Raw genomic sequence first — 16,339 nt, 5'->3', positions numbered from 1 at the left:
GGGGCCATCAGGGCCACATAGAGGGGACTCCGCTAAGCACCCTGCGGTTACCTGGTGAGGACTCCGCTAAGCACCCTGCGGTCACCTGGTGAGGACTCCGCTAAGCACCCTGCGGTCACCTGGGGCCCACAGCACTGGAGACCCGGGAGCAGTGTGCGGTGTACCAGCAGCGGGGGTGTGGAGGGAAGGGAGCTCCTCAGCTGCCCAGGGCTGTGGGAAACTTGGACCCCAGCGATGATGATCACAGCACTGCTGCCCCTTCTTCCCAGCTATCCATGCTGGAGAGCCAGGCCCCAGCACGGGATTACGGGACACGGCTCTGAACCCGGGTCTGCGATGATCATACGAAGATGATGGACGGCACAATGGACGGGACTGACGCTGTCCTGTGTGTGAACAGAGTGGGTCCTTTGGTCCGAGCTCTGGGGCTCAGAGCCCCGTCTGCACTTGGAGTCGAGTGACCCCGAGTGACTTGGGGCAGCCTGAGCGTGTGAGGGCCACAGGGGGGTGGAGGGGGGCAGAGCCAGGCAGGGTGGTCCTGGGCCCCGTGGGCATCCGTGAACACGGTGCCAGGAGCGTCCCTGCTTACCAGACCCAGGGGTTTGGGGCATCTTGGGAAAGAGCAGAAGCCAGGCTGAGCCCAGGAGGTGGGAGCAGATGAGGCAGGTGGGAGGGAGTGAGCCTGGCCGGCTGGAGGCGATTGCTTTGCAGCACTGACTCTGGAGGTGGGAGAGCGTAGGTGTGGTGGCTTTGAGCTGCCCGCATGGTGGCCGTATGTGAAAGTGGCCAGACACCTTTGCCCGGCAGTTGGATGAGAGGCTGCGCCCCGGACGCGGGCAGCTGCTCTGGGTGGGACGGTGCTCTGGTCAGCAATGCCACCGGGGGCTGCCGGGAGCCTGGAGGAACCGAGAGGAGGCTTCTAGCCAAGTCCCACCAAGAATTGGCCGAGATCGCAGAGGCCAGGCGGGGCTCCACACCCCTGGGGAGGCAGGCATGGTCCTCAGGCTCCTAAAACCACAGCTGGTGGCGTGCTGTGCAGGAGGCCGGAGCTCAGAAACGTGAACCGACGCCGTTAGAGAACCGAGATTCGGGACGCCCCGGCCCGCACAAGTGCCCAGGTAGCCATGGGGCATCGGATGCTGTGTATTATGAAGCTCACCGCACTCACGCCTTCCTGGGGGGTGCGCCAGCCTCCGGTGGCCTCCACACGCACACCCACGGGCGCGTGAACCGACCTCCTGGAGACTCCAAGTGTATTTCCCGATAGCAGCGACAGGACAGTTAATCAGTTTAAGCTGTTCAGCTACGATCTGATTATTTAGAGCATTTGGTGGGGCTAATTGTAAGTAACGGTTGATCAGAAGTATAGCAGCTACAACACGGATCCTCAATAACTGCAGCTCTGACAAGTAGCTGGTGTTTACCTAATACACATGAAGCCCTTTTTAGGTTTGCGTTCAGAGAGCTGGAGTTTAGGGGCGTCTCGGGGGACTGGGCTGGGATGAAGTGGCTGCCGCCCTCCCCCCCCCCCCCCCCCCGCCCCTCGTCACGTGCGGGATGAGGCCAGGTCAGTAGCTGATTGTTACTCACTGCGGCTTCCACAGGACGCATCCCGCCAGCCCGCCATGGTGGCTCCCCGCGGGGACCCTGCTGCGCTGGGAAGCGGGGCTCCCAGCCACAGGCCCAGCATGCTGCTGCTGTCTGTGCACAGGAATCCCTGAGCAGGTGAGGTCCGTGACAGAGCCTCCCGGGGAGCCCTCGGCCCCGGGGAGACCCCCGCACAGCGGCCCCAGGGCCTGCCCACTGGGAGCCCTCCGTGTAACTTCACACGCTACTGTGGAATTGCACGGAAGATGCTAGAGCCAGAGCTCGTGGCCTGCACAGGCCCAGCACCCATGGCCAGTCCCCAGCTGCACACAGAGCTCTGAGGTGAGGGGTGGGAGACTGGGGTAGGGAAGGGTCTACACCACCCAAGTGCGGGGCGCCTCCCCGGCTACCCCTTGCATTTGCCGTGGTGGGCACAGGTGAGGAGCCCCAAGCCTAGCCCTGTCGGCTGGAGGCTCCCGGGGCTGGCAGCTGGCTGCTGGTTCTGGAGGGGCATGTGACCCAGGAAGCCGGCCGCGGAGCCTCGCTGGGACCAGGCTGACCTGGAGCAGAGCTCAGGCAAGGCGACTCCCTTGACTTGGTCAATGCCAGTGTCTCTCCACGCACAGGGCGAACTCTCCTGGCCACACGGGGCTCCTGCTGGCCTCGGAGCCCAGATAGCCAGGGGGCACCAGGCCCCCCCCGAATTCAGCCTGCTGAGCACAGTGGAGTCCCTATAGGCTGTCCAGGGACAGCCTGGGACTGGTTAGCTATTTCTTAAAACTTAGCCCGGGGCACAGGAAATGTCTTCCAGTGGGGTCTCTGGGGTCCCTGGCTGCCTCAGGGCAGGAGGGTTTGAACAGCCCAGCACTGACTTCCTTCCTGTGGCAGTGATCCCAGGGCTGTAGGTGCTCCCCACACCCCAGCACTCCTCCAGGACCAGGGGACCAGTGAGGGGCCAGTGAGGGGCCAGGGAGGGGCCAGCGAGGGGCCAGCGAGGGACCAGGGAGGGACCAGGGAGGGGCCAGGGAGGGGCCAGGGAGGGACCAGGGAGGGGCCAGGGAGGGGCCAGGGAGGGGCCAGGGAGGGGCCAGGGAGGGGCCAGTGAGGGGCCAGGGAGGGACCAGTAAGAGGCCAGTGAGGGGCCAGTGAGGGGCCAGCGTGGGGCCAGCGAGGGGACCAGCGAGGGGACCAGCGAGGGGACCAGGCCACAGAGAGGGGGAGGATCCAGGGCTCCATGGTTGGACTCTCCCTGCTGGTACTGAGCTTGAATTTATGGCCTGGGCACCGTCCTTAGCTTTCTGCTCAAGGCTGGATGGAGCTCTACCACTTGAACCATGGCTCTATTTCTGGCTTTTTGTAGTAACTGGAGATAAGAATCTCAGACTTTCCTCCCTGGACAGGCTGCAGGGCAGGGCCTGGAACCTCAGCCTTCTGTGTGGCTAGGGGTGCAGGTGCGAGGTGCCAGCGCTGATCCTTAAGTGGCCCGGCTTTGGCAGCAGCCTCCTCACAGCCTCCCGCCGCTCTTGCCCTCGGCCTCCCGGCAGCGGTCGGGGTCTTGGTAAATAGACTCCTCGGCAAGGCCCCCTGGGGGCTGCCCTGGCCCTGACACTGTCCCACCCCGGGGTGCCACCGCGCCTCAGCCACTCTGGCGTGTGCCTGTGGGTCCCCTGCCCGGAGGCTTGGCCCCCACCACACCAACGCTCTTCGTCAGAGGTCACGTCCTCAACCGCACGCCCGCACCCAGCTCTGGGTTCCTAGTCTGAATCTGTTGCTCACGTATCTTCTCCTCACAAACTCCATGAGGGCGGACTCTGTGTCACTGGGTCCCGGTGCCCCCTAACCCGGCTTGGTGAATGCGGCGGGCGGGAGCGGCCACGCCGCCCGCGTGGTTCGCGTGAGGACACGCTCCTCCTCTCTGACAAGCCACCACGGCGGAGGGAGGGGACCTGGCTCGTGCTCGGGCCGTGGGCTGTCTCGCATCCCCAACAGGCTCTCCCCGTCATCCTGTCCCGGGAGGGGCTGGCCTGCGGCTGCCTGGCCCCCGCCGCCAGCATCTCACCCCCTCTGCCGGGAATCCGGGAGCTGGCCCGAGTCCGCTCAGGTAGCTGCGCGGGTCCGTGCCTCCGACGCATCCCCCGGGGCTCCCCAGCGCCTCAGAGACCCTATTAAATTGGTGATAAAAATCTGAAATATTAATGTATTCTAATTGAATATTCTCCGATAAATTATCTGAACATTTGCAGCAATTTGATTTTACTTTCATTTCTTAAGAAGCTCCCAGCTGTATAAATACAGCCGCTAAGGCAATCTCTGCTCAGATGAGGGACCGTCAATACAAGGACCTGCACACCAATTTGACGGATGGATGGAATCAGTCCGATAACAGCCATCTTCCTGTTCCCCCTGTGCCCTGGTTTGGTCCCTCACTCACTCCCAGGCCGTGAAAGGTGACGTGACCCCTTTCACTTCCCCATTCCCAAGAGGAGGTCTGTGAGTGCGGCTAACTGCGCCGAAGCCGGATTAAGCTGGTGAGAGCCTCCGGAGGCTGGATTCAGATTCAGCACCCCTCTGCCAGCGACCATCACCGCGGGCTTGGGATGTCCTGGCTGCAGGGCCCACCCTGTCATCCGCCTTCACGCCACTCCGCCAGGCAGCTGCCTTCTCCTCCTCTTAGCATCCTCATGCCTTGCTCTTGGGCAGCGGGGAAACTATCAGCCTCCAAAATGAAAGCCTTTGTCCCCAAGACTACCACGTTTCTCTTCACTGCCCCTGGTCAGTCCCTGCCCCCACCACGGACAGCCTCTCAAGTGAACAGATTCAGACTTTCTTGTACGAGTCCGATTTGATTTTCTCTCTAGTCTGGCCAGCAGGTTAGAGTGGCGGGCAGCTTCTGGAGCCCTGCATGAACGCTGTGTTACCCGAGGAGGCGTCGCTGCTGCCCTAGTTACGGGATCTGCCTCTGAGGGATGGGCGGAGAGCTGGGAGGCCCGGAGCAGACTCTCCGCTCACCCCTGGGAGTCCTACCGTCTATGCCGTGCAGAGGGCCTGACAGAGGCCCCAAACAGCCCAGCCAAAGCTGGGATTCTGGACCAGGGATGGTGTCCTGCCATTTTTCCATAGTTCCTCTGGGCACCTAACAGAGACACCAGTCTACTGCCCATAGGATCACCTGTCTCCCGCTCTGTGTTCGTCAGTGCCCGGTTACCATAACAAATAGCTGGGGTATCCACCAGCTTACAGTGTTTGGAGGTTTTAATCCTTGGCCAATGTTCCTGTTGGTTGGGTCCAAAACATTCCAGATCCAAACCATGGCAACATCTCGTCTGAGAAGAAAGGATGGCCTGCGAACTTTGGGAAATGTCTTCCTAAGGCCACGTTCTCTGAGTGGCCACTGAACTTAGACTGTGGCTAGTCCCATGGGACAGGAGCACAGTGCTTGCCTGGACAGACAGGCCTGGACAGACACACAGGCCTCCACCGTCCAAGCTGAGATCCCGCTTTACATCCACTTTCCTCTCTCTCCAAGGCAGGTGAGCTGCTCCCTGAGCATGCTGGGAGAGACAGGCTATTTCTTCCTGGAAAAAGCCTGTAATTAACTGAGGTTTGGAGAAGAACTCACATTCTGCCTCCACTCCCGCCCACTTTTTCATTGAACATATTTGATCAGAATGAAATGCCCTAACGAGCGTGGAACTGAGCATGCCAGCTCTGCTGCCATGATTTGGGCTTTCAGGAAATGCACCCACTTCCTGCAGGCAGGGCTGCAGGGAGCAGCTGCAGAACCGCTGCTGGGTGAGATACAAGTTTAGTGGTGTGTGTGTGTGAGGTAGGCTGGTGTGTGTGCATGGCATGTGTGTGTGTGAGGGAGGCTGGTGTGTGTGCATGGTGTGTGTGAGGAAGGCTAGTGTGTGTGCATGGTGTGTGTGTGTGCATGGTGTGTGTGTGCATGGTGTGTGTGTGTGAGGTAGGCTGGTGTGTGTGCATGATATGTGTGTGTGTGTGAGGTAGGCTGGTGTGTGTGCATGGTGTGTGAGCATGGCATGTTTATATGAAGTAGGCTGGTGTGTGTGCATGGCGTGTATGTGTGTGTGTGTGTGTGAGGTAGGCTGGTGTGTGTGCATGGTGTGTGTGTGTTTGTATGAGGTAGGCTGGTGTGTGTGCATGGTGTGTGTGTGTGTGTATGAGGTAGGCTGGTGTGTGTGCATGGTGTGTGTGTGTGTATGAGGTAGGCTGGTGTGTGTGTGTGTGTGTGTATGAGGTAGGCTGGTGTGTGTGCATGGTGTGTGTGTGTGTGTATGAGGTAGGCTGGTGTGTGTGCATGGTGTGTGTTTGTATGAGGTAGGCTGGTGTGTGTGCATGGTGTGTGTGTGTGTGTATGAGGTAGGCTGGTGTGTGTGCATGGTGTGTGTGTGTTTGTATGAGGTAGGCTGGTGTGTGTGCATGGTGTGTGTGTGTGTGTATGAGGTAGGCTGGTGTGTGTGCATGGTGTGTGTGCGTGGTGAGTGTGTGTGGGCACACACGCCTGTGTGCTGAGATCTTATATAATCACTTGTGGAGGGAGTCTGTTTGGAAGAGATAAACCTTTTATTGCAGCCACAATGGAGACCTTACTTTTCATTTGCAACAGATCTATTTCCACCAAGACTCCAGCTCTGCTTGGCTGCTTCTCCTGGATGGACGCAGCGGGAGTGTCGGCCATGAATGTGAGCTGCTGCAGAGCTGGTGTGTGGGGCGCTGGGGGCCGGCCAGTCAGCACGAGACTCCTGCTGGAGTCCACGGGGGCCGGCCAGTTCCCAGTGTGAGCTGAAAGCTCCCACCTGGGTCACAGCTATTTCCCCCACGGGAGGCAGGCACAGCCTCACTATCGGGAGCCACCAAGTGTTCCGGGAACATAAAGTAGCCAGGGCCTGGGGAGGGGCTGGGGGGCCGAGGGTTCTGTGGGATAGCAAGGCCATTGGGGAGGGAAGGACACGGGCTGATCTTTTTTTTTTGGTCAGTCGTGGGGCCTGAACTCTGGGCCTGGGTACTGTCCCTCAGCTCTTCAGCTCAAGGCGAGTGCTCTACCACTTCCGGTTTTCTAGTGGTTTATTGGAGATAAAAATCTCAGGGACTTTCCTGCCTGGGCTGGCTTTGAACTGTGATCCTCAGATCTCAGCCTCCTGAGTAGCTAGGATGACGCCAACAGGCGTGAGCCTGTTGGCACCTGGCCAACTGATCTTATTTTTGAATCCTGCTGCATTAGAGCACCTTTGAACACTGTGCCCCTTTGCCCAGGTGTTTAGTTCCTGTTGGCAATCAGGTATGGTCATGTGACTGGGCTCTGGACAACACGATGTAGACACACCAGGTGCAGGCCACTGGAAGACCACCCAGCCCTGGGCTCGCCCTGGATCCCCAGGACCCCGGCCGTCAGTCGCACAGAGGCCTTCCTCACAGGGAGCAAGAGATGGCGGGGCTCAACCCTCCCAGAGCCCTCCCAGCGGCCGGGCAAGGCTCAGTTTGGCCTGGAGACACACCGCAGAGAGGAAGCTGGACACATCAGAATGTGAGGTCCATGACACAGGAGTCCCTCAGCAGCTGCTCCAGCAGCCCCTGCCCCAGCCGCGGATAGGGTGTGACGGGCACACACCATACCTGTACCGCCACACCTTCCGCGGATGCCTTCAGAGTTTGCAGATGGCCCCTTCTCAGAAAAGCTCCCCAGACCCGAGGGGGACAACTGCGGCTCCAGGTGGGGGTGTGGAGCCTGCAGCAGGCCCAGGGCAGCTCTGCCCATCCCGTGTGTCCTGAGGACACCAGTGCTGCACACGGCCTCCCTCTGCAGGCTCACAGTGCATCTCCCCTTGCACGCTCACACTGCATCTCCCCCTGCACGCTCACACTGCATCTCCCTCTGCACATTCACACTGCATCTCTCCTCACATGCTCACACTGCATCTCCCTCTGCACGCTCACACTGCATCTCCCACTGCATGCTCACACTGCATCTCCCTCTGCATGCTCACACTTCATCTCCCCTCGCACACTCACACTGCATCTCCCTCTGCACGCTCACACTGCATTTCCCTCTGCATGCTCACACTGCATCTCTCCTCATACGCTCACACTGCATCTCCCTCTGCATGCTCACACTGCATCTCCCCTCGCACACTCACACTGCATCACCCTCTGCATGCTCACACTGCATCTCCCCTCGCACACTCACACTGCATCTCTCCCTGCACGCTCACACTGCATCTCCCCTCGCATGCTCACACTGCATCTCTCCTCACACGCTCACACTGCATCTCCCTCTGCACGCTCACACTGCATCTCCCCTCACACGCTCACACTGCATCTCCCTCTGCACGCTCACACTGCATCTCCCCTCACACGCTCACACTGCATCTCCCTCTGCACGCTCACACTGCATCTCCCCTCACACGCTCACACTGCATCTCCCTCTGCACGTTCACACTGCATCTCCCCTCACAAGCTCACACTGCATCTCCCCTCACACTCTCACACTGCATCTCCCTCTGCACGCTCACACTGCATCTCCCCTCACACGCTCACACTGCATCTTCCTCTGCACGTTCACACTGCATCTCCCCTCACACGCTCACACTGCATCTCCCTCTGCACGTTCACACTGCATCTCCCCTCACACGCTCACACTGCATCTCCCCTCACACTCTCACACTGCATCTCCCTCTGCACGCTCACACTGCATCTCCCTCTGCACGCTCACACTGCATCTCCCCTCACACTCTCACACTGCATCTCCCTCTGCACACTCACACTGCATCTCCCCTCACACTCTCACACTGCATCTCCCTCTGCACGCTCACACTGCATCTCCCTCTGCACGCTCACACTGCATCTCCCTCTGCACGCTCACACTGCATCTCCCCTCACACGCTCACACTGCATCTCCCTCTGCACGTTCACACTGCATCTCCCCTCACACGCTCACACTGCATCTCCCTCTGCACGCTCACACTGCATCTCCCCTCACACGCTCACACTGCATCTCCCCTCACACTCTCACACTGCATCTCCCTCTGCACGCTCACACTGCATCTCCCTCTGCACGCTCACACTGCATCTCCCTCTGCACACTCACACTGCATCTCCCCTCACACACTCACACTGCATCTCCCTCTGCATGCTCACACTGCATCTCCCCTCACACGCTCACACTGCATCTCCCTCTGCACGCTCACACTGCATCTCCCCTCACACGCTCACACTGCATCTCCCTCTGCACGTTCACACTGCATCTCCCCTCACACGCTCACACTGCATCTCCCCTCACACGCTCACACTGCATCTCCCTCTGCACGCTCACACTGCATCTCCCCTCACACGCTCACACTGCATCTCCCTCTGCACGCTCACACTGCATCTCCCTCTGCACGCTCACACTGCATCTCCCCTCACACGCTCACACTGCATCTTCCTCTGCACGTTCACACTGCATCTCCCCTCACACGCTCACACTGCATCTCCCTCTGCACGTTCACACTGCATCTCCCCTCACACGCTCACACTGCATCTCCCCTCACACTCTCACACTGCATCTCCCTCTGCACGCTCACACTGCATCTCCCTCTGCACGCTCACACTGCATCTCCCCTCACACTCTCACACTGCATCTCCCTCTGCACACTCACACTGCATCTCCCCTCACACTCTCACACTGCATCTCCCTCTGCACGCTCACACTGCATCTCCCTCTGCACGCTCACACTGCATCTCCCTCTGCACGCTCACACTGCATCTCCCCTCACACGCTCACACTGCATCTCCCTCTGCACGTTCACACTGCATCTCCCCTCACACGCTCACACTGCATCTCCCTCTGCACGCTCACACTGCATCTCCCCTCACACGCTCACACTGCATCTCCCCTCACACTCTCACACTGCATCTCCCTCTGCACGCTCACACTGCATCTCCCTCTGCACGCTCACACTGCATCTCCCTCTGCACACTCACACTGCATCTCCCCTCACACACTCACACTGCATCTCCCTCTGCATGCTCACACTGCATCTCCCCTCACACGCTCACACTGCATCTCCCTCTGCACGCTCACACTGCATCTCCCCTCACACTCTCAAACTGCATCTCCCCTCACACACTCACACTGCATCTCCCTCTGCACGCTCACACTGCATCTCCCTCTGCACGCTCACACTGCATCTCCCCTCACACTCTCACACTGCATCTCCCTCTGCACGCTCACACTGCATCTCCCCTCACACGCTCACACTGCATCTCCCTCTGCACGTTCACACTGCATCTCCCCTCACACGCTCACACTGCATCTCCCTCTGCACGTTCACACTGCATCTCCCCTCACACGCTCACACTGCATCTCCCCTCACACTCTCACACTGCATCTCCCTCTGCACGCTCACACTGCATCTCCCTCTGCACGCTCACACTGAATCTCCCTCTGCACGCTCACACTGCATATCCCCTCACACTCTCGCACTGCATCTCCCTCTGCACACTCACACTGCATCTCCCCTCACACTCTCACACTGCATCTCCCTCTGCACGCTCACACTGCATCTCCCCTCACACACTCACACTGCATCTCCCCTCACACTCTCACACTGTATCTCCCTCTCACGCTCACACTGCATCTCCCTCTGCATGCTCACACTGCATCTCCCCGCACACTGTCAAACTGCATCTCCCTCTGCACGCTCACACTGCATCTCCCTCTGCACACTCACACTGCATCTCCCTCTGCACGCTCACACTGCATCTCCCTCTGCATGCTCACACTGCATCTCCCCTCACACACTCACACTGCATCTCCCTCTGCACGCTCACACTGCATCTCCCCTTGCACGCTCACACTGCATCTCCCCTCACACGCTCACACTGCATCTCCCCTCGCACGCTCACACTGCATCTCCCTCTGCACGCTCACACTGCATCTCCCTCTACACACTCACACTGCATCTCCCTCTGCACGCTCACACTGCATCTCCCCTCACACTCTCACACTGCATCTCCCTCTGCACGCTCACACTGCATCTCCCTCTGCACGCTCACACTGCATCTCCCCTCACACTCTCACACTGCATCTCCCTCTGCACGCTCACACTGCATCTCCCTCTGCATGCTCACACTGCATCTCCCTCTGCACACTCACACTGCATCTCCCTCTGCACGCTCACACTGCATCTCCCTTCACACTCTCACACTGCATCTCCCTCTGCACGCTCACACTGCATCTCCCTCTGCACGCTCACACTGCATCTCCCTCCTCACACTCACACTGCATCTCCCCTCACACACTCACACTGCATCTCCCCTCACACTCTCACACTGTATCTCCCTCTGCACGCTCACACTGCATCTCCCTCTGCATGCTCACACTGCATCTCCCCTCACACTCTCACACTGCATCTCCCTCTGCACGCTCACACTGCATCTCCCCTTGCACGCTCACACTGCATCTCCCCTCACACGCTCACACTGCATCTCCCCTCGCACGCTCACACTGCATCTCCCTCTGCACGCTCACACTGCATCTCCCCTCACACTCTCACACTGCATCTCCCTCTGCACGCTCACACTGCATCTCCCTCTGCATGCTCACACTGCATCTCCCTCTGCACACTCACACTGCATCTCCCTCTGCACGCTCACACTGCATCTCCCCTCACACTCTCACACTGCATCTCCCTCTGCACGCTCACACTGCATCTCCCCTCACACGCTCACACTGCATCTCCCTCTGCATGCTCACACTGCATCTCCCTCTGCACGCTCACACTGCATCTCCCTCTGCACACTCACACTGCATCTCCCCTCACACACTCACACTGCATCTCCCCTCACACTCTCACACTGTATCTCCCTCTGCACGCTCACACTGCATCTCCCTCTGCACGCTCACACTGCATCTCCCTCTGCATGCTCACACTGCATCTCCCCTCACACTCTCACACTGCATCTCCCTCTGCACGCTCACACTGCATCTCCCTCTGCACGCTCACACTGCATCTCCCTCTGCACACTCACACTGCATCTCCCTCTGCATGCTCACATTGCATCTCTCCTCACATGCTCACACTGCATCTCCCCTCGCACTCTCACACTGCATCTCCCCTCACACTCTCACACTGCATCTCCCTCTGCACGCTCACACTGCATCTCCCCTTGCACGCTCACACTGCATCTCCCCTCACACTCTCACACTGCATCTCCCCTCACATGCTCACACTGCATCTCCCCTCACATGCTCACACTGCATCTCCCTCGCACACTCACACTGCATCTCCCCTCACATGCTCACACTGCATCTCCCCTCACACGCTCACACTGCATCTCCCCTCACACGCTCACACTGCATCTCCCCTCGCACACTCACACTGCATCTCCCCTCACACTCTCACACTGCATCTCCCTCTGCACGCTCACACTGCATCTCCCTCTGCACGCTCACACTGCATCTCCCCTCACACGCTCACACTGCATCTCCCCTCACACTCTCACACTGCATCTCCCTCTGCACGCTCACACTGCATCTCCCCTCACACTCTCACACTGCATCTCCCTCTGCACGCTCACACTGCATCTCCCTCTGCACGTTCACACTGCATCTCCCCTCACACGCTCACACTGCATCTCCCCTCACACGCTCACACTGCATCTCCCCTCACACGCTCACACTGCATCTCCCCTCACACTCTCACACTGCATCTCCCCTCACATGCTCACACTGCATCTCCCCTCACATGCTCACACTGCATCTCCCTCGCACACTCACACTGCATCTCCCCTCACATGCTCACACTGCATCTCCCCTCACACGCTCACACTGCATCTCCCCTCACACTCTCACACTGCATCTCCCCTCACACGCTCACACTGCATCTCCCCTCGCACACTCACACTGCATCTCCCTCTGCACGCTCACACTGCATCTCCCTCTGCACGCTCACACTGCATCTCCCCTCACATGCTCACACTGCATCTCCCCTCACACTCTCACACTGCATCTCCCTCTGCACGCTCACACTGCATCTCCCTCTGCACGCTCACACTGCATCTCCCTCTACACGCTCACACTGCATCTCCCCTCACACGCTCACACTGCATCTCCCCTCACATGCTCACACTGCATCTCCCCTCACACTCTCACACTGCATCTCCCCTCACACGCTCACACTGCATCTCCCCTCACACGCTCACACTGCATCTCCCCTCGCACGCTCACACTGCATCTCCCTCTGCATGCTCACACTGCATCTCCCCTCACACGCTCACACTGCATCTCCCTCTGCACGCTCACACTGCATCTCCCTCTGCACGCTCACACTGCATCTCCCTCTGCACGCTCACACTGCATCTCCCTCTGCACGCTCACACTGCATCTCCCCTCACACGCTCACACTGCATCTCCCTCTGCACGTTCACACTGCATCTCCCCTCATACGCTCACACTGCATCTCCCTCTGCACGCTCACACTGCATCTCCCCTCACACGCTCACACTGCATCTCCCCTCACACTCTCACACTGCATCTCCCCTCACACGCTCACACTGCATCTCCCCTCACACTCTCACACTGCATCTCCCCTCACACGCTCACACTGCATCTCCCCTCACACGCTCACACTGCATCTCCCCTCACACTCTCACACTGCATCTCCCCTCACACGCTCACACTGCATCTCCCCTCACACTCTCACACTGCATCTCCCCTCACACGCTCACACTGCATCTCCCCTCACACTATCACACTGCATCTCCCCTCACATGCTTACACTGCATCTCCCTCTGCACGCTCACACTGCATCTCCCCTTGCATCTCCCCTTGCACGCTCCCAGGGTGGCCTCCAGGTCTGAGGGAGGACTCCTCAGCTCTGTTTTCTTTGCCTTTTTTTGCTGTAAAGACTAACTTCTTCACAAAGAACACACGGTGCTAGGCATTGTCAGGTAGGAAGCCTCTTCTGAATGAGCTTATTTTTAATGCAGATGAGTCACCTTAAGTAAGCAAACGAGAACCATGTGCTGTAGAAGACAGCCAGATAGAGACAATACCTCGGGGTGTGGAGGCTGTGGCTGTGGTGCAGCCCACGGCCCTGTCACCAGCCACAGCACGAGGGTCATTGTTAGCATCGGTGTGGACAGGGCCTGGCCAGGGGCCTGGGCGTGTGGTGTGTGTGTCCCCTGAAAGCTGCCCCCCCAAGCCCAGAAGCCTGAGGGGCAGCGCAGGTGTGGGTACTGCGCCAGCCCCATCTGTGAGGCGGCCCCGGGGCAGGGGACGCAGCTCTGGCCTCCGTGCACATGGGCCTGCGCGCTCACGCCACGTGCGCCAACACTAGAGTTTCTGCTCTGCATAACCTGCCTACCAGGCTCGCGGCCAGGGAGGGGAGAGCGGGGCTGGGGCTCGGACAGCGCATCTGCGCTCCAATACCAGACTGGCCCGTGCAGCAGCAGAAGCGAGAAACACAGACCAGGCTCATCCGTGTGAGGAAGGCAGCCCTGTGCAAGGCTCAGGGACCCTCGCGCCTAGTGGTGGGCAGGGGTGAGGCTTTGCCACAGAGGATGGAAGTTATCTGATACAATTCCCACCATCACTGCATCAAATTACCATCAGAGTTAGTTGCAATTTCCTTTAAGGGGAAGAAGAAAATGCCAGTTGATGGTCTTGATTATAGACATACAAATCTGTAAGATGAATTCCATCTGTAGAAAAAAGCACCCTTGGTGGCTGCTGGGGGCAGTGGCCCTGCGTGAGCGTGTGGAGCAACACGGAAGGGCCCGGTCACGGGAGGGCCCGGCCACGGGAGAGCCGGCCACAAAACAACATGGCCACAGAACAATGCGGTCATGGAACAGTCCACCACAGAACAGCCTGGCCATGGAACAGCCCAACAAAGAACAACATGGCCACAGAACAGTCCTGTGTCTTGGGCCTCATCTGCACACCTGCAAGATCTCAACATGCCACCAATTCACAGGGAACAGTGGAGACAGTTGGACCTCAGGCAGAGGTCAGAGGTCAAGGCCCTCCCTCCCTGGCCCCCCCCTCCACCCCTGCTTCACACACAAGATGGCGATCCGTAAGCGACCCAGAGAGAAGGCTCCCCAAACTCAAGAGGGTGGGTGGGGCCAGGGAGGTTTCCTGTCCCCCCTCCTGGGCCCTGGCGCCCTGCCCCAAAGCACCCAGGAAGATAGCTGCCTTTCCCCTGGAAGGGGGTGGGCACTTACCCTCACAAGCTGCTGCGGGAAGGGGCCTCGCGAGTTCTCCGGCACGTTGATGGGGGGGATGACCCAGTCCCGCTTCTGCCGCCTCAGGCCTCTGGAGCTCTGGGGCTGGGCCCACGGCAGCAGCATGTCCCGAGGGGGCTGAGAGGGGGCCAGAACCACACTCGTCTGCCCTTTCTGCAGAGGAGAAGAATCAAAGAAGTCTGGTTAATTCTGCACAAAGGGAACAAACCCCCACAAGCCTCTGTTAATCTGTGTTAGCTGGGATCAATAAAGAAAAGACACATAACACACAGTGTCAGGAAAAAAGAATCACTTGAAGCTGAGTGTAGTAGTGCACGCCTGTAGTCCCAGTGCTCAGGAGGCTGAGGTGGAGGACAGTCCAGGCCACACAACGAGGCCCTGTCCCAAACAAGAGACGTCATCCACCAACAGGTGTGTCTAGCGCTGATCACAGGATAAACAGCAGGAAGGAACCCCTGAAAGGGAGGACATGCAGCTGGCTCCTTCCACAGTAGTGTGGATAAGGGCTTTTATTCCCTTTTAACTTTGTTTTGGTGCTGGGCCTTGGATCAGGGCCTCGTGTATTGCTGCTGAGCCAGATTAGGGCCTTAAAATCCAAAAGCAACGGAAGCAACCACAAAGGAAAAGATGGACACATTTTAACCTAAATCTCCTATGTATAAAAACATACTCCCATGGAGGGTAACAGGAAAATCATGGCAGAGTTAATAGCCTCCACGTGAGGCACCCTCACCGACTGGTAAGATAAAAAGTGGAATCTTTTCTTCATGACAGGTAAAGGACATGAATAGACGATTTACAGCCACATGAATGTTACCGATCAATACGCTTAGGAAAAAGGTTCACGTCTTCTCGAATCAAAGATGCAAATTCAAGTGCTAAATCCTTTTCACCTATGAAATTAACTAGAGGAAGCAAAATTAATCCTCCTGGGGGGAGGGTGCTGTGCTCCTCCGAGGAGGGGGTGGGGTACGCGTGGAAGATCTGCCACCTAGTGCTGTTTGCATCCAGAGAGCCACAGGGTGCGGGGCCGAGTCACCATATTTCTGCACCCTAGATACCAGTGAAGGCATGCCGAACCACCGCAGTGAGGCCGGTGTCCCCGTGGCTCCACCCTCGGCAACGCTCAGCCGCTCGGCTGCCCATCGGTCCCACTGAGGCCCGACAAGGGTGTGTCTCTAAAGGTGTGCACTGCAGATGCTTTCACCAGAGTGAAAACCCCCGGGGAAGTCCAGATGCCTGAAGGTAACAGGTGCTCCGTCTGGGGCACCGGAGTCCTTAAAGCTGCCCGTTGAAGATGCTGACACCCATGTGCATCCGTGAAATGTTAGTAAGTGCAGAAAGGGCGCCAGAGGATGTGGTGTCGTGAGCCATGGATGGAGAAAGCAACGGGAGGAAACACCATTACCCAGGCTCTGCTCCTCTTCATCCACAGCAGGCTTCACGCCACTTATCTTGCTTGGTTCTGTTCACCTTCAGTGTTTTCCGAAGGTCATACTGCACA

General features: G+C 58.5%; 1 protein-coding gene across 2 annotated transcripts in view; it reads right to left on the bottom strand.

The window, feature by feature from the left end:
- Cdh4 (cadherin 4) overlaps positions 1-16,339 on the bottom strand; it is a 423,338-nt gene that overhangs the window by 94,636 nt on the left and 312,363 nt on the right. For both annotated transcript variants that reach the window (XM_042699525.1, XM_042699524.1), the window contains one exon: positions 14,815-14,988. In XM_042699525.1, the coding sequence (XP_042555459.1) occupies positions 14,815-14,988 (174 nt within the window). The remainder of the gene's footprint in view (positions 1-14,814; positions 14,989-16,339) is intronic.

The sequence above is a fragment of the Dipodomys spectabilis genome, unplaced genomic scaffold (assembly GCF_019054845.1).
Source record: "Dipodomys spectabilis isolate Male_0828 unplaced genomic scaffold, ASM1905484v1 ptg000257l, whole genome shotgun sequence".
Classification (NCBI taxonomy): domain Eukaryota; kingdom Metazoa; phylum Chordata; class Mammalia; order Rodentia; family Heteromyidae; genus Dipodomys; species Dipodomys spectabilis.
The sequence above is the reverse complement of the archived record's forward strand: the minus strand, read 5'-3'. Positions and strand labels throughout refer to the sequence as shown.